This window comes from Moschus berezovskii, chromosome 2, assembly GCF_049115385.1.
Source record: "Moschus berezovskii isolate FMDL1 chromosome 2, NW_MosBer_1.0, whole genome shotgun sequence".
Taxonomy (NCBI): Eukaryota; Metazoa; Chordata; class Mammalia; order Artiodactyla; family Moschidae; genus Moschus; species Moschus berezovskii.
In genome coordinates this window covers 134,714,821-134,741,893 of record NC_142461.1, presented here as the reverse complement: position 1 = coordinate 134,741,893, position 27,073 = coordinate 134,714,821, and the positions used below count along the sequence as shown (strand labels likewise).

Genomic DNA, 27,073 nt, shown 5'->3' with positions numbered 1-27,073 from the left:
GTTTTGTGTGTGGCAGTTGATTAGTTTTCAAAGTCAGTAATTTTTAATGAAAACAACTTGACCAAAAATCTGTCACAGAATTTGAGACCCCTTAAAAAAAAACTTAAAGAGAAAAACACAAAGACAGAAAAACATTATAGAACGAATATATTGATAAGAAAAATGTAAAATATAAAATTGAATATGCAGTATGATCTCAAGTTTATAAAATTATATGACAGAACAATTTTCACATGATTAATGGTGGTTATTTTCAAGTAGCAGGATGAGTGGTAATTGTTTATTTCTGTCAAATATTTTACTTTTTATGTATTTTCTGAACTTTTATAATGAACTTTTTTTTTTAAATTAAAGAGAAACCTTTTGTCATTTATTTATTTATTTATTTTTGGCTGCTCTTGGTCTTCATTGCTTTGCGTGGGCTTTCTCTAGTTGGCAGTGAGCAGAGGCTACTCTTCGCTATGGTGTTCGGGGCTTCTCATTGCTGTGGCTTGCAGGGAACGAGCTCTAGGTGCTCAGGCTTCAGTAGTTGCAGCACGCGGGCTCAGTAGTTGTGCCCAGGCTTAGTTGCTCTGCTACATATGAAATCTTCCCAGGCCAGGGATCGAACCCGTGTCCCCTACATTGGCGGGCACATTGTTACTCACTGCACCCCCAGGGAAGTCCCAGAATGAGCAGTGTTTAAATGGCAAGGGAAAAGGAAAGCTAGTTGCTTACTTTTAAGTTTAGACTCATGAGTTCATAATGAAAAGTAGGGAACCAACCAGCTCATTATTTCATAATAGGGTTTCTTTATTTAACCTTTCTTTTATGAACTATACTACTGAGGACTAAATAGAGGATGACTTTTATAAAAATATTTTGGCTAACAAAGAGGGAATGATAGAATAGTACCGTTTTACAACTACTAATGGGATTAATAGATATATGCACTAAACATCAGTGGTTGCTAACATCACCTCATAGAGACAGTCTGTCATTGCATACTTCCTATTTGTAGACAAAGCAGTTTCCTACCCCCCCCCCCCACCAAATTCTTTTGGAACCTGAGTCTGATCAAGCCTCTAGATTCAGCTACCAAATTGTAAAATTATGGAACATTTATAGAGAACAGATCAGCATGTTAAATGACTCCTTAGGATGGGCTCGGCAAAACCTAGACAATAAGAAAGCTGTAGGCAGACAGCTTAGATTCTTCATAAACTGCAAAGAAATAAAAAAGATTGGAAGGAACTTTAGGAAAGACTTAAAAGATGTATCAGTGATTCTCAACCTAAGGTCCTTGTTTGGATTCGGGTTTTTTGGGGGAAAAAAAAAACTTAAAAACACTGAGTATATATTTAATAATATCAAGGAATTATTGTCTGTTGTCTTATGTGTGATAAGAGTCCTTGTCTTTTGAAGATGTGTACTGAACTGTTTATTGATCCTGATGTCTTTGGTTCAGATAATATGGGGGGAAGGACTGGCTAGTAGTGTGGTTAGAAGAGGTTGCCCAGATGATTGCTGGGATTGGGTGAGAGGGTCATGCAGTATTCTATCTGCTTTTGTGTGTATTTGAAAAGTCTCCTTAACAGTTTACTTTTAACACATCCGAAGTAAGTTTTTAAAAAGTTAGGTAACCATATTGGGAGCCTGGCGTATACATTTTCTCCTCAGCCCTTTGTATGGATGGGCATTGATTCCGCATTGGTGATGACTCCCCAGCGATAGCTCTCCTTGTCTATGACCTGCCTGGGACTGTTTTTGCCCAGGTGGTATCCATTAAAAACTGGCTTGTTGGTTGTCCTTCCCCAGCTTAAATGTTTTAGACACAGTGGTGTGTTTATTTTTTTTTTGACAGAGTCCTTTTTTAAGTATTGTACAGCACAAGGTGCTGTTTTAGAGAATCACTGGTACCAAGGCATACTTTGGCTTATGCATGCAGAGAACTAATCCTTGACTCTCCCCTCAAGACAGGCCTTAATTGACTAGACTGGGAAATTTGCTGGAGAATAGAACACAGGGCCAGAAGTTCATGGTAGGGATGGACAGTTTGCATTCTCTCCAGTCTATAATATAGGTTTTTCTCCACTATTCACATTCCTTCTTAGAGACTGTTTAAAAAAATAAAAAGATAAGGAATCTTTTTTTTATCTAAAATATGCTGAAGGTTAGGAAGATTTTAGGTAAAGGTTAGAAACTAAAATTAGATAAGTCAATAAAATAAATTGCTTGTTTAAAAACAGCAACTTAGCTAGAACAACATGAACAAAAAAAAAAAAATAGTAAAGTCATTGGTTTATAACCAAAGTGCAAAATAAATATCCATGTATTCACACTGGTAGAAATGGATGGTTGAATAAGTAGGAAAAAAGAGAGAACTCTCCCACACAGAAAAATTCCAAATAATATGTGTAACAACTAAAAAAAGGTTGTTTTCTAGAGATAATTTATATGTGAAGAGACTAGACTTATAACCCTAGAAAAAAGGTTGAGTTTAAAGAATATAAAGGGGAAAATAGAGAATAAAAATAAATGAACCTAGCCCCTAGATTGTTGGTTTCTGATACCATTCTCCACTAAAAGGAACTAGTGTTCTTGGAAAGATGGCTGATTGTAGACCTGGTGCGGGAGGTACACAGGGTGAACATGGAGCATCTTCTAGTACCAGAATGTAAGACAGTGCTAACAAATAAACAATCCAGAAGTCCAGCCAAGTGAGAACACGATGATTGAGTTACGGCAGAGGGACACAGGAGCCAATAGAGAGGACTCCCAGTGGACAAAGCCGTAAGCAACATGAGCAAAAACAAAAGTAATAATAAAGTCATAACCCAAAGTACAAAATAAATATCCACATATTCAGATTGATAGAAATGGATGGTCGAATAAATAGGAAAGAAAAGACAAATCTCCCATGCAGAATAATTCCAAATAATATATATAACTACTAAGCCTAGAGCATAATTTCTCACTCACTCATACATAGTGAACTTCTTCCAGTGAGCTTCAGATGGAGAAGGGAAAGAGTAACTTTACAGTGGAGGACTCTGTAAACACTTTCTCAGCTAAGCAATAGTGGTCAGTTTATAATAAAGTTAAAAGTTTGTTATAGAAGCAAATGAAATTTTAAACAGAAACCTTGAAGCCTGCTTCGAATAGATTTAAAATGTACTATATAGAAGTTGAGAAGGAGAAATTTTGATTATGGAGGTTCCTGAGGAGAGGCTAGGTTCCCAGGGAAATAATCTTGTAGACATGGGCTTCTTGCTTTATAAGAGAGAGGCTGGGGCCAAGAGCCTGCTATTGCTTTCAGCATCCTTCTCTGAACTCCCCATTCCTTTTTTTTGAACTTCCCATTCTTAGTCCTTTTCCCCTTTCTCTTTTTCATCCTCACCTCCCACTTGAACCAGCCATTTTCAGTGGGAGAACCTTTTCTTAGGTCCAGAAGCACACACAATGACACTAAATTTTCATTGTTCCATGTAAGAAATCTTTTAATACACACTGACCTTACGCCTGGCATTATGCCAGGTACTATTCAGAGGTGCAGAGCAGCCTGATTTTGGAACCAGACTGAAGAGTCTAAGTAATGTTCTGCCATTTTCGTTTATGTTATATTCCAGATTGCCAATAAAAATAATGAAATGAGGGTATTTCTTGTTTTAGGTGCAAATATTCTACGAGATTCAACAGGCAACGTCAAACTAGGAGATTTTGGGGCCAGCAAACGGCTTCAAACCATCTGTCTTTCAGGGACAGGAATGAAGTCTGTCACAGGCACACCGTATTGGATGAGCCCTGAAGTGATTAGTGGAGAAGGCTATGGCAGAAAAGCAGATATCTGGTAAGTTTTGATGCGGGATTTGCCTGAAAACACGTATCTTATTAACATATTTCCACTCAGGATGGAAATTATTGAAATGAACTTAAATTCTTTTTTGTACTTTTGAAATAGGATGTCAGGATTACGAGGATTGATATCATTTTAATTATGCCCTTTGAGACTTAATAACTGATCAAATAAATAGAGCTTTCGAACCATTTTTTCATTCTTTGAGAAGGATTTCATCTTAAGCAAATTTCAGCATTAGAAAGCTGTCTTCATTTTATTTCCCAGATGAACTTTTAAAGTAATTAATGTTTATTGTTAGTCTTATAATTCAGTTAACCTTTAATTGCTTAATAATTTTAAGTTAGAACATAAAACAGTCATTTCCTACTTCCCACTGAGAAAAGTGGGTTTTTTCCTTTGGTGTTTATTGGTATTTATTGAAGTGGCGAAGAGAAGGTTTCTCTCTGTGACCACTGCAGAGCTAGGAAGTGAGGGGAGTCTCTGTTCCTCCTCTTGCCATTCACTAAAGGTCACTCTGGTTCCTCTTTAACCCAGTTCTCACTGCCCGCCAGCCCCTCAGCCTGAACTTGGGCACGCTGAGAGATCAGCAGTTCTCTAAACCCTTTCCATTGTGCAGCTCTGGAGTCTCTCCTGCCTGCTTCTGAGCCCTAATTACTTACATGAGTCTTTTGAGTAAAGTTTTTAATAGGTACTCATTTTAGGCCCTAAAGACAAGGAATTTCTAATGTTTCTGTTCTTTGTAAGATAAAGACTAAAAAACACTTACATTCGGTGGCAGGCTAGAGAATCATATGGAACAAAACTTACGAATAATATTCTGTGCCTAACAAATTTGAGAGCTTAAATTGTAGTTTGTTTTCATTGCTTTTTATGTTTAAAGTACAGGTTTGGGTTTTTGTTTTTAGCTCAAACATAAGCTGCTTATTTTTTTAACAAGATAATAACACGGTAATTTAGTTGTAACAAAGCCATCAACAGAGCCACATAGAAACAGACCTAAAGGTGTTGCTTTAAATTGATTGATGTGATGTGAAGTCGCTCAGTCGTGTCTGATTATTTGCTACCCCATGGACTGTAGCCTACCAGTCTCCTCCATCCATCGGATTTTCCAGGCAAGAATACTGGAGTGGGTTGCCAAATTTAACCTGTTAGTCTAGTGGTTCTGAAACCTATCCACACATTTGAGAAATGGAGGGAAGGAGGAGGATTGGTGCTTTAAAATTAGCTATACCCAGAGCTCATCTCAGAACAATTATATGTGAGTATCTCAACAGTGGGGCCCAGGCAAAGATTCTGAAGTGTTGTCAGGTTTGAGAAGTACAAGTCTAAAGTAATAAGCAATGAAAATTATGCCTTCAAAGCAATTCGAAAACACAAAGTTAAAAAAATTAATATGGTAAATTTCTTTTCTTTTATCCTAACAAAAGGAGGAGGGAAGCACCAATTCATTTCTCATTATTTTTTATCCATTTTTGATTGCCCAGAGTGGAGTTTAACAAACATCAAATATTGAAAGTTATACAACTGTATTATATGCTACAGTTTTCACTACTTTACATTTGGAAAGTTCTTCTGAGACAGTACCAGCTTTCAGAAAGAAAAGCACTTTTTAAAGTTTGCATAGATGTTTAAGTTGGCTCTTGGTTCAACTAAGAGTCAATATAATGCACTAAAAGGCATTTTATTAGTAACAGTTATTATAAAACTATTCATTTCATGTACCACAAATTTAACTTTTTGGTGCAATAAGAAGAATATTTCATTAATATTTCATCAGTAAGAAGAATATCCATTTCTACAGCTGTCAGAATTCATTGAAATGCAGACTCAAAACATAAATTTTTCTTCGAGACTGCATACATAAAATACTTTCCTATAATTGCACTATATCCCTGACAGATCCCTACTGGGGAGTTCAGTAGTGACTACAGGCGTATTTATCTTTAAAACAACTTTTTTCTCATTGTTTGGGTTTGGGATTGATATCAAGTTTGGAAAAAGATGTTTCTTTAAGATTACATAAATTCTCTTAAAAATGTCTCGTCAAGTTTAAAAACCCTGTTTTCTTCAGCTCCCTCTGTCAGGTCTCTGTGTCAGTCGATCTAAACTACATCATTCTTGCCCTGAAGTGCTCTTCTCTCAGGTTGTCTGCATTTGTACCTTCTGTGGATTCTCCTCCAATCCTGGGAGGGGGGCCTGGTGCCTGGGAGCAGGTATCCCGGCCATCATGCTGTTGGCCAGGCCACCTGAGGCTTCCATCACCCCTGCGTCTTTTTGGTGCTTCACAGTGGCTCCAAGACCCCTCAGGGCTGCTGGAGACACGGACAGTCCAGAGCAGGAGCCCTTCAGAGGCATGAAGAACGACAGCTTGAGAGCCCAGAGGCTCCAGGGGGCGCTGAGGGCCTTCACCTCAGTTACAGTCGTCTGTGAGAGCAGCCTTGTAATGGAGTTTTACACCTGAAACCACGTCCTGTTTATGAACTTCACACGTTTCTCATTTCGTAGGTAGTTAACTGACTTTGATGGTGATGATATTTGTGTAATGTTTTGTTTTTTTTTTCCCCTCTTAGGAGCGTGGGCTGTACTGTGGTAGAAATGCTAACTGAAAAGCCTCCTTGGGCCGAGTTTGAAGCAATGGCTGCCATCTTTAAAATCGCCACTCAGCCAACGAACCCAAAGCTGCCACCTCATGTCTCAGACTATACTCGCGATTTCCTCAAACGGATTTTTGTTGAGGCCAAACTGAGGCCGTCCGCTGATGACCTTCTGAGGCACATGTTTGTGCACTGCCACTAGCGGCCAGGAGCCTCCCCTGTGCCTCTGCCCAGCTCCCTTCTGTCCATTCACCTTCTCTCTGACGGCACTTTTCCTTTTTTATAAAAAAGAGAGATGGGGGAGGGAAAAAAGACAAGAGGGAAAAGTGTTTCTCTTGATTCTTGGTTAAATTTGATTATTAATAATAATAGTAACCTAAATTTTTTATATTTAATCTTTTTTTCCCTTACAAGAACTTGAAACTTTTTTTTTTTTAATTTTTATAATGTACTGATGTGGTTCAGAGACATACAGCACTTTAGTACATAGTCACTCTTTTTAGTACAAAAAGATCATTGGAATACCTAAAGATTGTAGACTCTTTCCCTGTGTCACTGACAGATTGGCAGTGATGGGGAGACATAGAAAACAAGAAGAAAAAAATGATGTATAATTTGTAGCTTTTAGTGATAGTATTTAAAATAGATTCTCGTTTGTGGGTTGAGCCCTAAACTTGAGTTTAGGATAGGTACTCAACTGAAAGAATATAGGTTCCTTCTTGTATCTGTATTCTTTAGATCCTAACCTCTGTCTACCAAGCTTTTTGCTCAGTAGGAATCTTGATAGAAAATATGAATCTCTAGAGGTATGTTTATGTTTAATCCTAACCAGTATAATAAGCAAATACACTATAATAGATCCATATTACTGGAATCTGTAAACCTTGAGGGATAGCTTTCTGCTTAAAAAAAAAGATACTGTTTTTTATTTTAAAGCAGATATGTGAAGTCAATAAGCAAATCCAAATTAAAATATAGAAGACTGCTCTAATTAAATGTGTAAGAGAAGAATAGACCACATTTGCCAGTCAACAGAAATAATGAAAAGAACTGAGTGTTGTTTAGTGTATTTTAAACTGTGTTCTTTACCTGAGGGGGAGTTCCCAAAATTAAGGGAAAGGAGAAATAAAATCATGTATACTGTATCTTTCTGATTCTAGCTCCTGATTCCCCATAGATAAACATTTTTTAGGAACTAAGAGTTTAACCTGGAGTGTCTGTGTCTTAAAAGATAATGTTGTGAGATAAAACCCTTGTTCTTTGGATCAAAGAGAACTAAAGCACCTCAGAAAACAGTTACTATGTACAACAGTGGTTTTCATGGCTGGGGTGGGGATAATTTTACCTGGCATTTGGCAATGCCTGGAGACATTTTTGGTTGTCATAAAAAAGAGGATGCTAGAGGCATCTCCTGGTTAGAGGCCAGGGATGCTGCTACACAAACTAAAATACACAGGAACAGCACCTCCCTTCCCCCGTCAAAGAAGTATCCTCCCCAAATATTAAAAGTGCTGAAGTTGAGAATCCCTGAGATAAATACTAGCCCTGGTTATAAACCGAAAATGGCTATGTACAAAGCAGGTTCCTTGCAAAAAGTAAATTTCAGAGAGTGATATAGTGCATAATGAGAGTTTTACAAGAGCAGAGATCACTACTTCAAGTCAAGGGTGAATGATCTGTACAAACAGCAAAGATCAACCCTTTTCTCACCAGCTGCATATTGCACCCAAATCAGTAACTTTCATTTTGGAAATAAAATTAACTTAAACATGGAGCCTATTGAACTCAGCCATCTGTATGTCTATATTCTTTACTCTGAAGTCAGTTCATTCATAATTGTGGGAAAAGAAAGGCATATTAAAACAAAGTATTAACTGCTTTAAATGAAGGTTAAAAACTGCCAGATATTTCTAGTATAAGAGCCAAGGACGTTAAGCAGAAAGAGACTACTGGGAAACTCCCATTATCTCTGATGGACTTGTGCTACTGAAAAACTTGAATGATATCAGTGATTTGGCCACTTGCAATTTTTTCAGCATATTAAAGCAAGGGTTAAGGACTTTAAGGGTCTAGAAAATAGTATCCTTCCTGGAGGCCCTCAATGTGATACCTTTCATGGGATTCATAAGGGACTTTGGTATTTTATTTTCTGCTAAAAGGTATGCTAGTTTAGGAACTCTTTTAAAATACTCTGTTTCTGAAGTTAAGTAGATGTTGGTTTACTGTATCACGGTCCTATCTGGCATTCCCTGTAGGAATATTCCACTAGCTAGTCTGAAAAGAAGTCAAAGCACAAATATAGCTGTTAAAGCTTCTCCTATTCCCGTATAATGAAAAGAAGCAGCTTGCAAGGAAGAACATGAATTAGTAGCCTACCTCCCACCCCCCAGAAAATCAACTGCCAAATCTTGTGCTATAAACATAGTCCCCAAGGATGTGGATCTATTATAATTTCTTCATCTTTTATGAGTGAAGGCATCTCTTCTACTTGAGCAAGACAGTGGTGTCTGGACCAGTGGGCTTTTCCTTCCTTTGTGTTGTGTGCTTGTGATTTTCTTTTGGCTCATTTTTGGTCTGTCAGGGTAATCAGCAGTACAGAATATGAGACAAGTGCTCTTTAAAGAGAAACCTTGGGAGACTGTGAAACCCGAAGCAAAATGTTTGCTTTTTTCAGTCTCTATTTCCAAAATGCTATAGAAAGTAAAATCACCTGAAAAGAAACTACTATGTTAACACTGCTGTGTAACACCTTTGTTTTATAAGAAAAATATTATTAGCTATGGAAAAGTATTGTTCTTTATGTAAAGATTTAAGAATAGGCTAATAGTTTATAGTTATATAAAAATGTGATGTGAATTTATTTCATACGAGTTGTTAAAGGTACCAAAAACCACAAAAAAGTTAATATATATAAAAACTACTAGAACGAAAAAGCTTAAAGTGGGGTGAGGTATGGAAGATCAAAATTAAATTTAAAAAAGAAAATTTTGAAAGGAAACACATCTATCAGGGGCTGTTAAATATAACACTCCATTTTTTTTCTTTCTAACAATGATACGGATCAACAAATGAAATTTGAACTTTTTAGGATGACTATAAATGTGTTTTGTTTTTTAAATGCACAACCTGATTCTTCTATACTGTAATGTTTCTTTGCTGAGGCTGGAAAATGACCAGACTGCTAGCTTTGTGCCTTTAAAATGCGTTCTGCTTTGATAGTGGCAGACTCTTTGGTGCTGGAGAAGATTCACTAGCAGTCTTTTATGTGCTTTTCAGGATATACCTTTCTACTTAGGCCTTGAGAGATTCAAGATGGCATGACCTAGGCTTGGACCAAATACAAGATCTTTTACATTGCACACAAATTATATTGAATACAGGGGTTGAAAAATATCATAATGACTAATCGAAATTTTGATGATAATTCTTTAAAATGTATTTTAAAATATACAGACTTTGAAAGTTTCAATATGACGATCTTTAATTTTCCTCATTTACAAAACATGTTTCTAACCTGAGAAACGGTTGAAGACTACTGCCTTAGAAAGTTTTCAAAGGCACAACAACCTTACATAATTTATATGGATTGAAATGTTAATGCACAGGCTGAACTATAAAAGAAAAATTAAAACTTATTTCATAGTAAATTGAATTGGCTTTGAAGGAGGCTTTATCTTATTTCCAATAGAAGCTACATTTTAAAAGGTGAAATTATTTCTTTAGAGTAGCTTTTTCTGCTACTTCAGTTCTTGTATATGTCAGGTCTGGTGTGTAATATTTCTGAGATGGAAGTATAATAAGGTACATGAAATTACTGAGAAAATAAAATTTGAGTAGTTTATAAAGACAACCAAGCTTGGGAGCAAAAGCAAAGACATTTGCCAGATGCAAACTCCTTGGCCCACAGCAGAGTTCTTTGTCAGTGATTTCATTTGAGACCAATAGTTCGATATAAAATCACCTAGTGTCAGCCAAGTATAGGGATCTATCAATTTTTTTTAACTTGGTGAGTCTTTTTCATTCACTTATTCAATATTGTGACTTACTGTGTCAAGTATTAAATTAACTTGTCCTTAAGGAGGTCACAGTCTAGGAGGAAAAAATGGGCAAACAGTTGTTTTTTTGACATATCCTAACTGAAAAGTTCATCAGTGATATTTTAAACTGTTATGAGGTGAGGGGAAAGCGATTTTGGGTGGCCATCGGCCATTATAAACTGAACAACAGACAGTAGAAGCGCCCCAGTTGGGGAGAGCCGCACGGGTCAGGCCCCCTCTTGCTGAGGACCCCTCTGAAACCCAGCCTCTGCTCAGACAGTTCCAGTGATGGGGGCATTTATTCCAGTACATAGTATTTTTTTCCCCTGCTTTTTTCTTTTAAAGAAAAGAATATTTTCTTTTGGTCTGAATTATTAAAATACCCAAAACATTTGATGGAAGTTAAATTCTGTCAACAGTGTTATTTGTACTAAGATCAGAAAAATTTCTTGAGATCTTACTGTTTTATATGAAGTTTGGCCTTTGTTACAAATGTAATGTTCATATTTATTTGAATCCTAAGTTTGGTTAAAATGTTAATGAAAAGCAGTTTAATTGTTAATTTTTCGTAGTGCCTTTTTCTCTGTATGCCTTAATTTTGTTTTATATCAATAATAATTCACATTACCCACCGAAATGAAAGTTTCTCCAAAATCAGTAGGCTTCAGGAGTTCATTTGGCCTTAGACTGTGTACTGGCCATTAAACTTTTCTTAATGCCTGCTTCCTCCTACCCTTTCTACCTCTTTTTTTAAAAATATGTTAGAAGAGAAACATTAACATTGTTTTGTGATAGACACATTGCAGTTTTACTAGACACAAGTTTCTAAGATAAGGATAGAAAGAGATATTTTAATTCTAAAGAGACATAGTAAATTATTTTCCAGGTTGATTACTTGATTTTTCAATCACATTGGCACTGTTCAAATTCTTTGCATATCATGGTTCAGTTATGATTTTCAAAGAACTGGAATGGTGGTTTTTGTCCTAAAGAGGTCATTTAATGGTTTACAAATGTTAAGGCAATGAGACTTAGGGCAATGAGCAAGAAATCCAGGGATAGCAAATTCTAATCCTTACTTTTAAGCTAGCATTTTGACTAAAACTCTAGCTTTTCTGTGAAGAGAGTGTGTGTGTGTGTCTGTGTGTGTGGAGTTGGGATAGGGGTGGGAAGGAAGGAAAGGTGTGAATGTCCAATTAGATTAGTCTCTGTTCTTGGAAGAACAATTTAAATATGTATAACCTACTGATGTTGGAATGCCAGCACATTTTCCACAAGTAGCTCGTACAAACAGTTGTTTAATAAAGGTATTTATTGTAAATTGCCAAGCTCTTGGTTGCTAAAAAGTAGATTAAAATTGAATTTGTATGTGTGTATAATAGCTTATATATAATTCCTAAATAGAAAGTAATTGGTTTTGCGTAGTTCTTCATGAGCTCTTTGGAATAGAAATTCTGCCAGACATTATCAAAACAAGCATCCTTAGCTTACCAAGTGTTCAAAAGGAAATTGTTTTATACCTCTTTTTGGTTGGCTAGGGAAGGCGTGCTGTGAAGCTACTGTTCTACTTGATAGTCGTCTTTAGCTTTGCTTTGACTTCTGCCGCAATCTGGAATGCCATAATAGGTGTGGAAGTATCATGCCTACTGACTCTGTGTTTTCACCTTTCAGAGCTGTAGTGGGTAGTGTGCTCTTAGGGGAGTTCAGAGAACCTCTCTTGATTGTAGTGAGAGTGGACATGGTTTAGTTTCAGAAAGTTGAGGGAGGAGTCATAGCTATAGTAAAGACTAAATTTTGTCTTTGCTTGTATTACAGTCTCATGTAATTCTTCATATTTTTCACAATTGTGCATTTTAATTGACAGTAATGCTATTTTTGTTAATAACAGAAAAGACGTTAAATCAGTGAGCGCTATTATTCCCTATGCCTAATGACTTCTTGTTTGTATTTACAGTCTGTATTATCAGAATCACTTTAAACCAAAGCTTTTATATTCTCTGCACACATAGCCAAAATGATTAGCACTGTTACTTCTGCCCAATTGTAAGCTAATAGTATAAAAATGATAAAACAGGTACTAGTAGAATTTGTATCTCAGTCTATCCTTCAAGTTAAAGGACAGGTGCTCGGTGTTTGCATTTAGACACGCAGAATTTACTTCAACTGTTATGGAACTATATAGACATTACAGACTTGAGCTTGTGCACGTGCCAATCTTAGTAATGTCACTTGACCGTAGATGCATATACATACACATTGACACGCGATGCCTCAGGTTGGTGGCATACTTTCTTCCCACTGTCTTGACGTTTATGAACTTGTGTTTGACTTGAGGAGCATTTCAGGAACGTTTTGCAGAAAAGTAGGTTATGGACTTTTTGTGCCATAGACATTTTGGAAGATAAGGACGAGTCTGCTCTCCAACATACAAGGATTTCTGAGTCCCTTAATGCCAGTTGAGGACAGTAAAGTCTGTGATTATACTGAAAAGCACTTTTGTCTTCACTTAACTTGTGTAACTAACTGTTGGTGATTTTAGCATTAGCATTGCTTGGTGGGGAGAGAGACATAACAAAATTACGTTTGACTCTGTGAGACACTTAGGCTTCAAAGTAGATTTGTCATATTCTCATTTTCCAGAGACTTTTTCCCACCTGGAATAAGAGAGAACTAGTGGAACCATGTGAGCTGGAAAGGTTTATGGGCAAAAGAAAGTAGGCCAAACCCTTGCAGTATACCCTGTTCAAGTGAAAGCGCAGTGTCTAAGGACAAGAATACTTCTTTAAAAACAAACACTTGTTTTTAATACAATCTTAGTAAGTAAAAGGTTTACATTTTTTCTATTGCTGTTGGTTTTAAAATTTGTTACCCTGTATTCTGAAATATTATAAAAGTTAATACCAAAAATACTTCTAATGTCTGACATCTCTTACATTTCACATGGTTCTTTTTATTCAGATATCATTGTAAATAAAAGTAAACTTGGATAAATATGAGAATAAACTTTTAATTGTTGCAAATTCTGATTATCAATTTGTAAATTTACCCTTTGACCTAATGTACATTTTTAAATGTAGTCATTAAATTCTCTATATTTAATCTATTAGTTTCTCTCTGTAAATGTTTTTAATCTCAGTTAAATGCTGGGCAGTTTATGTACAGAGGTGTTCTTTTCCTATCAAGGTTGACTTTTTTGCACATTTTTGGAAATGTTTAATTTGTACACTGATTTACTACTCTGACCAACAATTGTTGATGGGTGTGTGAGCATCGTGAATGCGTGCATTGAACTACTGTCTGTGTCTCTACGTTTAAACTTCTTTCAAGATGCAGCCATCAGTAACTGCATTGCTATTACTTATTTAGGTGGACTTTCATGCTTTTACAAAGTATACTTACCTATGGTTCTATCTTTGTTGAGAACTCAGGAGTTCAACATCACTTTCTGATTTTATATGTATTCTAAAATCCATGACTAAGTTGAAAGTATGCTTGTAACTCTGTGTATTGGGGGATGTGTGTGTAGAGATGTCTTTTTCTGTCTGTAGGTACGTGTATATATCCCAGTAATTTCTTATTTTCATTTCTACATTTTTATGAACTTGTTTTATAAGGGTACTGTTTAGTTAGAATAATTAAATATATATAAAGCTTTCTGAGAGATTATTTACTATATGAATATATTTTCAGCTGGCTGATCAAAACTATTTTCTTAATTTTGTTTTTACCATTCAAAATGTATTTGTATTTCTACAGTTGATTGAAGATTTACTTAGATATCTATCAATTAAAATACTCTTGCAGAGAACATTGAATTCTCATTGAGAATTCTATGAAATGCAAATTAAGAGAAAAAAATAGGTTTAAAACAGTAGCAAAAACACTGTCCTCTAAAACAGCCTTTGAATTATCAGAGCTATGAAAAAATGTGAGAAACTAAATTATCTTGAAGAGATGTCAAGGCTTTTATATCTCCATTTGCTGTTGGCCTGTCCTACTGTTTTTGAATATTTCCTTTATTCTACCCCAAAGATTTCAACTTTCAGTTTTCTTCTTACTGGGCAAGGTCAGACCTCACTCATAAAACAATATACTGAAAAATTGTGATTCTCTGTGATTGACTATAAATTGGTTTAGAAATGTCCAAACAGACATCATTGTGTCTTTATACCATATTTTGTATTTTAAGTAACTGGCAGAAAAAGAATTGGGAATTAAATTTCCAATCTGACAATGTTGTTGTACTTAAGGAAAACCTTGTTTTTAATAGGCAGTATCATGTGAAATTACTTATGTTAGGAATAGAGTCCACCGTTGAAGTTGAATGTCACTAAGCTTATGTTATAAGGAGCCGATAAGATTAGAAAAACCTACCAGAAGCCAGATACAGTGTGGTATGTGCCACATTTCATGCACATTTGACTTTGTGTTCATTCAAAATTGTGCTTGTAAAAATGTATAAAATTTCTGAGTTTTATGGTTTTTATGTACTTATTTTTTCTTGCTGGTAAATAGCTTTTTTTTTTTTTTAATCTAATGTGAAAGAAACCATGTTTATATTTTGTTAGTGATCAATGACTTTGTTTATATGGAAATTTGTATATTGTTGGCACACATCTTTGTTTAGATTTATCGTGCATGAAGGCCTGCAATAATTAGCACAATGAAAATTGCTTTTTCTTACATGTTCATTTTTTGAAAGATTGTGGTGCAAAGGCTTACCCTGAGTAACCTTCTGGACTATGGAATGAATATAAATGAATGGCACTTTGAGTGTTAATAAAGCTGATATTTATTTCCACTGTGATTGCTTTGTCCACAGCTCTTCTTGGATACACTGTTGTCTCTCCTCTGCCTGCTTTGATCACTTTCTAGGAGACAGCCTAGAAACATTGCAACTAAATCTTCCCAAGGTACAAGTCTGTAATGTTCTCCTCAACATGCTTTGGCATATTTCTCTAGATACTTTGATTACCCAAATCAGAAATTAATGGTGACTAAAAACAAAAAGCCTACTGTCAGAGGGTAAAGAATGGACACTCCCACAGTATTGGAGATTATTTAAGTTAACACTGTCATATAAAGGGCAGCTTAGCAACACCAAATCAAAAGCCTTAGAGTCTTGTATATCTTCTGACCCAACAGTTTTGTGTGTAGGAATATGATTGCAGATGTGCTAAAATATATCTATAAAAGTCCCAAACTGAGTTCTACATGTTCAATACTGGGGGCTATTGTAACAAAGTACTGCAAACTGGCTGGCTTGTTTTAGCTGTAGAGGCTATAAGGCCAAAGTTAAGGTGGGCTTCTCAGGTTGCTCAGTGGTAAAGAATCTACCTGCAGTGCAGGAGACATGAGTTTGATTCCCGGGCCCAGAAGATCCCCTGAAGGAGGAAATGGCAACCCACTCCAGTATTCTTGCCAGGAAAATCCCATAGATGGAGGAGCCTGGGAGTGTGGGGGAGTCTGCAGTCTGTGGGGTCACAGTGGGACATGACTGAGCATAAGCACACACAAGGCATTATCAGGGCCGTGCTCCCCGCTTCAGCCTGTAGGGGAGTCCGTCCTTGCCTCTCTAGTTTCTGGTAGCCACAGGCATTCTTGGCATGTGTGGCTATAACTCCCGTCTCTGCCTCCTGTCTTCATGTGGTGGTCTCCGTCTGTTTCTCTTTTTAAATAAGGATACCAGTCATGTATCAGGGCCCACCGTAATGACCTCGTTTTAACTTGATTACCTCTAAAAACTATTTCCAAATAAGGTCACATTCTGAGGTACTGGAGCTTAGGATTTCAAAATATCTTTTTGTGAGAAACACAAACATACTGCAATCTGCCCTATGGCTCCTGAAAATTCATGTTTTCCCCAGGTACCAAATACTTCACCCCCTCCCAACTTCCCCCAAAGTCTTACTCCAACATCAATTCTAAATCCATATATGTTACTAAACTTCAGACAGTTCAGTCGCTCAGTCGTGTCCAACTCTTTGTGACCCCACAGACTGCAGCACTTCCCTGCAGGCTTCCCTGTCCATCATCAACTCCCAGAGCTTGCTCAAATTCATGTCCATCCAGTTGGTGATGCCATCCAACCAACTCATCCTCAGGAAAATTAACTAGGTTTGGCAGTTAGAGCTTAAACAAATGCTGTATATTCAAGGCCACTCTTTCTTTTTCTTTGGCTGCTCCACACGGCTTGTGGGATCTTCGTTCCCCAACCAGGGATCAAACCCAGGCCCTCCACAGTGGAAGTGCAAAGTCATAACCACTGGACCACCAGTGAACTCCCAAGCCATTATTTCTGTTTACCAAAATTTGTCTTAAGTTCAAGATGCGGTTAAAGATTAATATCTGACAGTACTCTACAGAGCTATTTACAATAGGGTAACCTGGAATTAACTTCTAATGCCCCCAAATTAGGGTTTGACTAAATAAATTATGACTGTTGTTTTTCAGTTGCCAAGTCATGTTTAACTCTGCGACCCGATGGACTGCAGCAGGCTGGGCTTTCTTGTCCTTCACTATCTCTCAGAGTTTGCTCAAACTCATGTCCATTGAGTTGGTGATGCCATCCAACCATCTCATCCTCTGTCATTCCCTTCTCCTCCTGCCTTCAATCTTTCCCAGCATGGCCTAAGTATTGAAACTTCATTAAATAGTCATTAAACATTCATTTTTGAGTGTTTCCCCAGTAGTCATGTATGGTTGTGAGAGTTGGACCATGGAGAAGACTGAGCGCTGAGGAATTGATGCTTCTGAACTGTGGTGCTGGAGAAGACTCCTGAGAGTCCCTTGGACTGTAAGTAGATCAAACTGCTGCTGCTAAGTCGCTTTAGTCATGTCCAGCTCTGTGCGACCCCATAGATGGCAGCCCACCAGGCTCCTCTGTCCCTGGGATTCAGGCAAGAATACTGGAGTGGGTTGCCATTTCCTTCTCCAAAGCATAAAAGTAAAAAGTGAAAGTGAAGTAGCTCAGCCGTGTCCGACTCTTCATGACCCCATGGACTGTAACTTACCAGGCTCCTCCATCCATGGGATTTTCTAGGCAAGAGTACTGGAGTGGGTTGCCATTTCCTTCTCCAAGATCAAACTGCTGCTGCTGCTAAGTCGCTTCACTAGTGTCTGACTCTGCGACCCCATAGACGGCATCCCACCAGGCTCCCCCGTCCCTGGGATTCTCCAGGCAAGAACACTGGAGTGGGTTGCCACTTAGTCAGTCCTAAAGGAGATCAGTCCTGAGTGTTCATTGGAAGGACTGATATTGAAGCTGAAACTCCAATACTTTGGACACCTAATGCGAAGAGCTGACTCATTGGAAAAGACCCTGATGCTCGGAAAGATTGAGGGCAGGAGGAGAAGGGGACAACAGAGGATGAGATGGTTGGATGGCATCACCGACTCAATGGACATGATTTTGAGTAAACTCTGGGAGTTGGTGATGGACAGGGAGGCCTGGTGTGCTGCAGTCCATGGGGTCGCAAAGAGTCGAACACGATTGAGTGACTGAACTGAACTGAAACAAAGCTTATGTTAAGAAGATTTAAAAAAAAGATAAAAAAATTCTATGTCCAAGCAACAACTTGGTGTTTAAAAAACACCTACTCACTGGAAAAAAGCCTAGGAAAAATAAAAACCAAAATGTAGATAGCTAGGGTTGTGTTGCTGCTGCTGCTGCTAAGTCGCTTCAGTCCTGTCCGACTCTGCTGCTGCTGCTGCTAAGTCACTTCAGTCGTGTCCGACTCTGTGTGATCCCATAGACGGAAGCCCACCAGGCTCCCCTTTCCCTGGGACTCTCCAGGCAAGAACACTGGAGTGGGTTGCCATTTCCTTCTCCAATGTGTGAAAGTGAAAAGTGAAAGTGAAGTCGCTCAGTCGTGTCCGACCCTTAGCGACCCCACGGACTGCAGCCCACCAGGCTCCTCCATCCATGGGATTTTCTAGGCAAGAGTACTAGAGTGGCTTGCCATTGCCTTCTCCGTGTCCGACTCTAGGTATGATATAAATAGCCTTCACTATAGTTTTCCCTGTTTTCACATGGAAATGATTAATCGGAGGGAAAATGTAAACCTGCAAAAGAAAGTTTAGTGGTGTTTCCTCCATTTCTTGAAAAGTGAAATTCATTTAGAGTAGGGAACAATAAAGCTTCAATTTACTGAAGGTCATTTATCTGAGAACTGATCTTCTACATCGCATATTTTGTGTCTAAGTCTCAGTTTTCAATTTGCTCAGCTGATCAGCAGCATCTAACAGCAGGTCGCTTCCTTGACCCTGAAATGAGATGAATAAAAGGATTTCCAGGATTCCTGATTTTCCTGTCTCACTGGCTGTTCTTCATTCATCTGGTTTTGAAGAATTCACCATTTTTCAGCCTCTTCACTGTAAAATGTTCCCAGACGTTTTCTTTATCTACATTTGTTCCCTGGGTAACTTTAATCAGTTCTCTAACTTCAATATCATAGATATATGACGGCAGTTCCCAAACATATTTCTAGGTCCTTGAACTTCAGACTTCCACCCAATTGTCAGCTTGACATTTCCTTTGTTTATGTAATAGGCTGCTTCTATGAATTGCATCGTCCCCTGAATTTGTACACTGAAGCCTTAACTCCCAACGTGACTGTATTTGAAGACAGAGCCTGTGAGGAGGTGATAAAAGTTAAATGAGGTCATATGGTTGAGGCCCTAATCTGACAAAACCAGTGCCCTTATGTGAAGAAAAGACACCAGCGTTTTCCCTTCCCTCAGTCCCCATGTGAGGACATAGCAAGAAGGTGACCATCTTCAACCCAGGAAGAGAGCAGGATCTTAACCTTGGACTTCCACCCTCCGGACTCGTGACAAAATAAGTCACTGTTCAAGTCATAGTCTGTGGTGTTTTGTTATGGCACTCAAGCAGGCTAGTATAGCCACTCACATTCAATATGTCCAGAACCACTCTTCAAATCTGTACCTTTTGATGTGGGAGGAAGAGGCTTGGGAGCCCTTGGGAGAGGACAGTGCTGAGAGGTCTGGGGGCTGATCCCACAGACTGGTTCCTTGAGGTTTTTCCAAGGTCTGGGAAAAGGTGCAGCCGGGCAGGGACCCATAGTTTCTGGAAGGATGGTGTGGATCTTGGCTGATGGTGTAGTACAGGCTTATGGTGTAGTACACAGGTGGGTGTAATACGCTACCCAACTTTGCAGCAGCATACCTCCACAGAGCTTTCTCAGTAGACTCCACGGTCCCCCACTGGCAGGGGTGCCCAGCGCTGGCCAGCAGCAAGCTGGTACCAGGCTGGGTGCTGCTCAGTCACCCTTATTTAAAAAAAAAACTACCTTCCCTGAGGTACATCATTTTTACAGTTGCTTAGGTCAAAAACCTTGCAGTTTTCCTTTACTCCTCTCACTCACCTTCCAGAGCTAGTTAGCAAATCCTGTGCTATCTTTAACATATATTCAGAATGGAACCACTGTCATCACCTTTATCCTTATCACCCTTATAAAGCCAGTGACTTCTCAACTGGAGCACTGCAGTAGCTGCCCTTGACTTTGTAAAATCCATCTTCAACAATGCAGCTAGTGCAGAGTGACCTTTTAAAACTAAATCAGACTGTCATTTCTCTGGTCAAAAGTTACCCAGTAGCTCCCTATAATAACAAAGTTTTTGCAATGACCTACAAGGCTCTGTATTAGGTGTTCTCAAAATTGAACATCACATCTGGAGGGCAAGATTGTTGCCATGGCCTGCAGAATTTTATGATTGAGCTATTTTGTGTTTGTGCCTTTATAACTGATTTTAACTAGTTCCCATATGATGTCGATGAGCTAGGGGATCCCACTTTGAGAATCAGTTCTCTTCACGTACTATACTGTCTCCTGTCCCCCAGCTCTCCCAGCCATGGTTCTCTTAAATGCCAAACCTGAGTGGGCCCCAGGTCCACACTGTGCCTTTCTGGTATTTACATAGGACACTGTCCACTTTCATGATCATTCACTCAATTAGCACCGCTTCAGAGAGATATTCTAGCACCATCCATTCAGAATAGCACAAACTGTCATTCTCTTTTATTTCTCCTTAGAGCGCGCAACACCTTTGTTTACTGCCCACATTTTTCTGTTACAGAAGACCAAGACCTTTTCTCAGTTCACTGCCCTGACCCACGGGCTAAAACAACAGTGCCTGGACGGTCATAACAAGTACTCAAAACATGTTTCATTGGCAAGGAGAAAAAGTGTCCAGAAAGCGCCTGCACCGGGAAAGAGCGAGCGGGTCGCTCAGCTGCCAGGATCAGCCGCACACACAGGACCGAACGCCCGGCGGCGGGACTTCCTGGCGGTGCCCGGAAGAGCTTCCGGGGTGAACAGGAAGTGCCTCCGCGGGCTGCCGCCGCGGTGGGCTAGGGGCGGCGGCGCGGTGCTGCTGGCGCAGTCATGGGCAAGAGAGACCGCGCCGACCGCGGTGAGACGTGGCGCGGGCGTGTTTCGCGGTGGCTTGCACCCGCCGGCCCCCACACCCTGTGTGGTTGCTGCTTAGGCCTTCTCAGAGGCGGTCGACCCCAGAGTCGCTCGCGGCCGGCGCATGCTGTCGGGACTGGCCGCCGGGCCGGGGTCGACCCCGACCTCCGGAGAGCCCTGCAGCCGGGCTAGGTGGGCAGCGCGAGGTAGAGGGCTCCCGAGGTGCACAGTGGCTCCGGGTGGTTGGCGCTGGGGAAGTCCGGTTGCAGCCAGGTTCCCCCGACCTGCGACTAGTCAGTGCGGGGGGAGCGCACGGCTCCTGCAGGGATCACTTTGTGTGTCCGTGTTAATATCTGCAGAGAGGAAGAAGTCCAAGAAGCGGCACTACGAGGATGAGGAAGACGATGAAGACGACGCCCCTGGGAACGACACCCAGGAAGCTGTTCCCTCCGCGGCCGGAAAGCAGGTGGATGAGTCCGGCACCAAAGTGGATGAGTATGGAGCCAAGGACTACAGGCTGCAGATGCCGCTGAAGGACGACCACACCTCCAGACCCCTCTGGGTGGTAAGCACGCCCGCAGCCAGTGGCCAAGGGTTGGTGGGGCCCAAACAGAAATGCAGGATCGTGCGCTTCGGAGCCCTGAGAGCGAGCTTCCACAGGCAGGGGCTGAATCAGCCGAGATGGGAACGAGCACGTCTGCGCTCGTTTGCTCGCTGGTCTTGGGCTCCCTTGCTCACTAACCCCTGCTTTTACTGTTTCTCTCTCTCCAGCTCTGCCGCGTGGTTGGAAATTACTGTCATCTATGGAATAGCGGCATTTATTGTGTAACGTTTTAATTCCTCTTCGAAAAAATTAATGAGACATTTGCTAGGCAGCGTTTCTGCTTGAAGTAATTAATGTTCTCCGTTCATTGGTCATCTAGCCAGAAAGATAGCCAGTAAGGTCGTTGACTTTTCCTGTGAAGACTAGTGGGAGGCAGCTACTGACTTTGGAAACTTTGTCTTCTATTCTCTCTACTCCTTGTATCTGATTAAAGGAGTAGCAGGCCCTACAGTTGACTGAAGATGTGCTTACAAAAGTATCCCTGGTGTTGGTTTTCTGGGCAGCTTATCCTTTCTAGATGATGATGTGGGAAAGAGTCTAATCGTCTCATTAATTTCCTTCACTGTTGTGTCCATTTGGTGTTTCTCAGGCTCCTGATGGCCACATCTTTTTAGAAGCCTTCTCTCCAGTTTACAAATATGCTCAAGACTTCCTGGTGGCTATTGCAGAACCCGTGTGCCGACCAACCCATGTGCATGAGTACAAACTAACTGCCTACTCCCTGTACGCAGCTGTCAGCGTCGGGCTGCAAACCAGTGACATCACTGAGTATCTCAGGAAGCTCAGCAAGACAGGAGTCCCAGATGGAATCATTCAGTTTATTAAGGCAAGTGGGGGCTAAGGCTGGCTCTTTTGCCATCCTTCTTAATGTAGGAATGGTAGGGAAAAGTGCTGTACATCGTTAGCTTGTGGCAGTCAAGAAAATGCCATTCAGATCCAGTGTGGGGAGCAGAATAACCAATCACCCTGGCTGCTGCTCTTCTGGATCCGGCCTTGTGTTTTGCTGAGGCTACACTTATCACGAGCTGCTCTTGGCCAGTGGGTGCTAACACGGTGGGTTTACTCCTTCCAGCATGTTCTGTCCCGGCTTGTTTGGGGATCCAGCCCAAAGTGCGGGCTGTTATGGACTGAATTGTGCCCCCTCCAGAATTCACGTCTCGAGGACCTAACCTGTAATATGATTACATCTGGAGTAAGCAAATAATTAAAGGTAGATGTGGTTAAAAGGGTAGGGCCAGTAGGATTAGTGTCCTCATGGGAAGGACACCAGAAGGCGTGTGTGCTCTTTCTCTCTGCGTTTGTGCAGGGAAGAGGTAATGTGAGTGCAGAGTGAGAAGGTAGCCCTCTGCAGACCAGGAAGAGAACCTTCGCTGGAAAAGAAATGCCTGGCCTCATGATCCTGCACTTCTAGAAATAAGTTTCTCTCTGTTGAACAACTCGGTCCAGGGTGTACTGTATGGTAACATGAACAGACTAGTACAGATGGTAAACCTCACTTAAGTCTGAGAGACAGGAGACCAGTAGTCAACAACTTCCATTCAGTTCAGTTCAGTTCAGTTGCTCAGTCGTGTCCGACTCCTCGCAACCCCATTAGGAAGAGTCAAAAAGGACTTCATACGTGGAAGAGGAAAGAGTTCTCTGTGACGAGCACTTGAACGTGCTTGGTTTTTGAGAGATGGTGAATACCATTCAGAAGAGATGGACAGTAGCTTTCATTGTGTTCTGATCAATAGGCAGTTGGATTCAGACCCCAGGTCTGGAGCGGCAGAAGATGAGTGCCACAGGCATCCAGCACAGAAATGAAGCCAATCTAAGAGAAGCTGGTGGGAGCCCTGAAGAGTTCTCTTTTCTTGTGATGTGCAAGGGTACCTTGGGAGAAGGACTTGCATCTTGTAAAATGAGCCTGCTTTAGTTCCCTGGCTCTTCTCAGTCTTGGCTGGGAGCTACCTGCAGGAATGTGGGTGTTGGTTAGTGCAAGGGTGGATTATCCTGGGTGTTCATTGGAAGGGCTGATGCTAAAGCTGAAACTGCAATACTTTGGCCACCTCATGCGACGAGTTGACTCACTGGAAAAGACTCTGGTGCTGGGAAAGGTTGGGGGCGGGAGGAGAGACAGAGAATGAGATGGCCGGATGGTATCACCGACTCTGTGGACATGAATTTGAGCGAACTCTGGGAGTTGGTGACGGACAGGGAGGCCTGGCGTGCTGTGATTCATGGGGTCGCAGAGAGTCGGACACGACTGAGCGACTGAACTGAACTGAACTGAACTGATGTGGAAGCAGGCAGCAGCCCGAGATCTGAGTTGCAAATTTCATGGCCACCACATTTTCTCTGCTCATTCCGTCCTAAAGATTGTTGGGAACTTGGGAGGATTTTCTGCCACTAAGAATCTTATATTTAGTTGAGGAAATAGGAACGTTGGCGAGGAGGCTGGAGGCTTTGTGTTTAATTTTTGCAGCACACACTTACTGAACACATACTCTGCCGGCTTTGTGTTGGGGGTAGCGCTGGTACAGTGGGATGAATCTCCGGATTAGGATGGGGCCTCTTGAAGTGAAGAATAAAGAGAAAGGGAAAATAACAAAGATTTTAAGCAGCATTTTATAGGTTAAGGGATGTGCATCAGAATTAGCCAGACAAGAGGGAGGTTTTGCTCTCAAAAAGCAGAAGCTGCACAGAGTCAGACATGACTGCAATGGACTCAGCATGCACACAAAGGCACCAAAGGTGTGCAGTGAACAGTTTATCCCCACTTACCACTTTCTGTAGTGGTTTTGTATTTTATTCCTATCTTTCCTTGACTAGATCAACCACTGATTTAAGCTCTTTTCACTCCCCCACCCCACCCCTGCATCACGGGGCATGTGGGATCTTAGTTTAGGGATCTTAGCCCTGACCAGGACTTAAACCCTGGGCCCTCTGCAGTGAGAGCCTCCAGTTCTAACCACTGGACCACCAAGGAATTCCTGCTGTTTTCAATGCAAAAAAATTATTTCTATTGGATTTGTTTTACTTGAAGTAGTTTTACTGTGTTTTTTTTTTCTTCAAAGTCATTTTTACACTTTTATCTTTAATTTCTGTCCTTGTGTTTCTTTTGGATTTTGTGGGTAGTAGTGTTCTTTAACCTATAGCCTGAGTTAGAGACTTGGTTCATTAATTTCTAGTCATCCTTATCAGTAGAAATATTTAAACATATGTATACCTGTGGCTGATTCATGTTGTTGTGTGGCAGAAACCAACACAATATTGTAAAGCAATATTGTAATTTTTTAAATTAAAAATAAGCTAAAAATTAAAAAAAAGTATTTAAAACTCCCCACAAAAATGTAGAAGCTAATAGAAAAAGATCTATTTAGACAGATCTACCCCTTTAGGATTGTACACTGGATTTTCCTAAAGTAAAATGAACCGTTCACCTGGTTGATAGGTAGTAAAATGCGTCCAGGAGTGACTTGTTCTGAGTGAGCTGCATGTTGCTGATTTTGCCTGTTTGGTGTTGTCACTCCTTGCAGTTGTGTACTGTCAGCTACGGAAAAGTCAAGCTGGTCCTGAAGCACAACAGGTAAGGGACTCTGTGACAGGCTCACCAAGGCGTTTTCACCCGTTGCATGTCAGTGGCAGGAAGCTAACGTTTGTAGACTGTCTGCTCTGCACTCACACCTTCTCCCCAGAGAGTAAGGGACTCAAGGGAATGAGTGAAGCTGTGTGGCCAAAACTGTTCGTTCACTGACCACTGTATTTTCCTAGTAGTGTAGCTGGGGTTCAGATCCCTGCTAGTTTGTCTTCAAAGTGGGGCTTTGCCAGCAACCCTTCTGTGTTATGTCATGACCAATAGCTCACCACTCAGCTTTGGCAAAGGGATGGGGAAGGGTGAATGTGGAGAGAAGCCGGAGGCCACTGTCCCCAGACCATCTTATGAATGCTAAATGGACTCTTCTGCAAATTCTGTCCTGGTCAGTAGGCTTCTGCTTCCTCCCCTTGTATAGATACTTCGTTGAAAGTTCTCACCCTGACGTCATCCAGCATCTTCTCCAGGATCCTGTGATCCGGGAGTGCCGCCTGAGGAACTCTGAGGGGGAGGCCACCGAGCTCATCACCGAGACTTTCACAAGCAAATCTGCTGTATGTGGGCTCCTGGGTCACCCTCAGGGGTTGGACACATTTAGGATTCTAGCTCTCGGGTGCTTTTAGTCCAGCATTTGCAGCCTAGTAGTCCTGCAGCTTTCCTGCAGCTTTGACTGTTGCTTGGTAGCAGTAGGGTTAAATGTTCTGTGCAAGTCCAGATCCTGCCTTTCTCTTTCAGATTGCTAAGAGTGCCGAAGGTAGTGGTGGGCCTTCCACTTCCCGAGTGACAGATCCACAGGGTAAATCTGACATCCCCACAGACCTGTTTGATTTTTATGAGCAAATGGACAAGGATGAGGAGGAAGAAGAAGAGACACAGACAGTATCTTTTGAAGTCAAGCAGGTTAGTGAACACAGCCCCTCCTGGTTGCTTCTCTAAGCTCGTGTCAGTAGCTGGTCTGGCCCTGCCTGGAATGTCCATAGTTTGTGTGACAGGAAGGAACCCCTATCTATCTGTCTCCAGTGTGCTGCGGCATCATTCTTCCTGATGGAGTTATATCTGAGTCCCATTCTTCCTGCTGGTGGGTGAGTGAGAAGTGGTATCTGGAGCATTTTGGTAGCTGATTGGATTTAGTTTTGTTCATTACCTTAGTTTGGGGTGCTTTTCTATGCTTTATCCCAGTTGTTATCAAGTAAGATCTGAAATTGCAAAAGTCTAGGTAGACTTGTTTTTTTATTGTTAGGTATCTTAGGATATGTGTTGCTTCTGAGCACGCTTTGGAGTTAACAAGATTATAAAATCTTCATGCTCACTTTCCAGGAAATGATTGAAGAACTCCAGAAACGTTGCATCCACCTGGAGTACCCTCTGTTGGCAGAATACGACTTTCGGAATGATTCTGTCAACCCTGATATCAACATCGACCTGAAGCCTACAGCTGTCCTTAGACCTTACCAGGAGAAGAGTCTGCGGAAGATGTTTGGGAACGGGCGCGCACGCTCTGGGGTCATTGTCCTCCCTTGTGGTGAGTGACTGAGTGAAGGAGATGGGAGGCTGTGCTCTCTGCATCTGCCCTGAGTCGTGTCTGGTCTGGCCTAGGTTCTTGGCCCGAAGTCATAGTAGACTCAGCTGGATCCCTGCCCCAGACTCTAGAAGGTGAACTCTCTCAGGAAAGGGCCTGCACCTTCATTTTCTTTTTTTTTTAAGCCCCATGGGTTACTCTGAAGCACGTCCCTGGTTAAGGAAGAATTGCTTTTCAGAGGAACAGCTTGCTTTTTGATCTTGCTCTTCTAACGGTGGAGGTGGTGAACTCAGAGGCCCCTGGAGTCTCACCTTCCTGTGTCTCTGCCAGTAGCAGAGAATGACAGGACATGTTCACACCACATTCCCGAGCTCAGCCCAGTTTGCTGTGTGATCATTGTAGCCATCTTTTACTCAGTCCCTCCGAAGGTAGTCCATGTGTTGGGTTCACTATACCCTGCAGTGCTGCTGTCCCAGGGTC

The 27,073-nt window shown here is 40.9% G+C and overlaps 2 protein-coding genes across 3 annotated transcripts in view; both read left to right on the top strand.

Annotated features, from left to right (window-relative positions):
- The window catches only part of MAP3K2 (mitogen-activated protein kinase kinase kinase 2), a 99,474-nt gene extending 84,198 nt beyond the window's left edge, over positions 1-15,276 (top strand). For both annotated transcript variants that reach the window (XM_055398744.2, XM_055398745.2), the window contains 2 exons: positions 3,652-3,829; positions 6,409-15,276. In XM_055398744.2, coding sequence (XP_055254719.1) covers positions 3,652-3,829; positions 6,409-6,634 — 404 coding nt within the window. In that variant the 3' untranslated portion in view covers positions 6,635-15,276. The remainder of the gene's footprint in view (positions 1-3,651; positions 3,830-6,408) is intronic.
- A 5,475-nt stretch (positions 15,277-20,751) lies between these two features.
- The window catches only part of ERCC3 (ERCC excision repair 3, TFIIH core complex helicase subunit), a 32,870-nt gene continuing 26,548 nt past the window's right edge, over positions 20,752-27,073 (top strand). Inside the window, exons 1-7 of the mRNA XM_055397816.2 lie at positions 20,752-20,903; positions 21,259-21,464; positions 22,093-22,329; positions 25,019-25,068; positions 25,493-25,628; positions 25,810-25,974; positions 26,392-26,596. Coding sequence (XP_055253791.1) covers positions 20,876-20,903; positions 21,259-21,464; positions 22,093-22,329; positions 25,019-25,068; positions 25,493-25,628; positions 25,810-25,974; positions 26,392-26,596 — 1,027 coding nt within the window. The 5' untranslated portion in view covers positions 20,752-20,875. The remainder of the gene's footprint in view (positions 20,904-21,258; positions 21,465-22,092; positions 22,330-25,018; positions 25,069-25,492; positions 25,629-25,809; positions 25,975-26,391; positions 26,597-27,073) is intronic.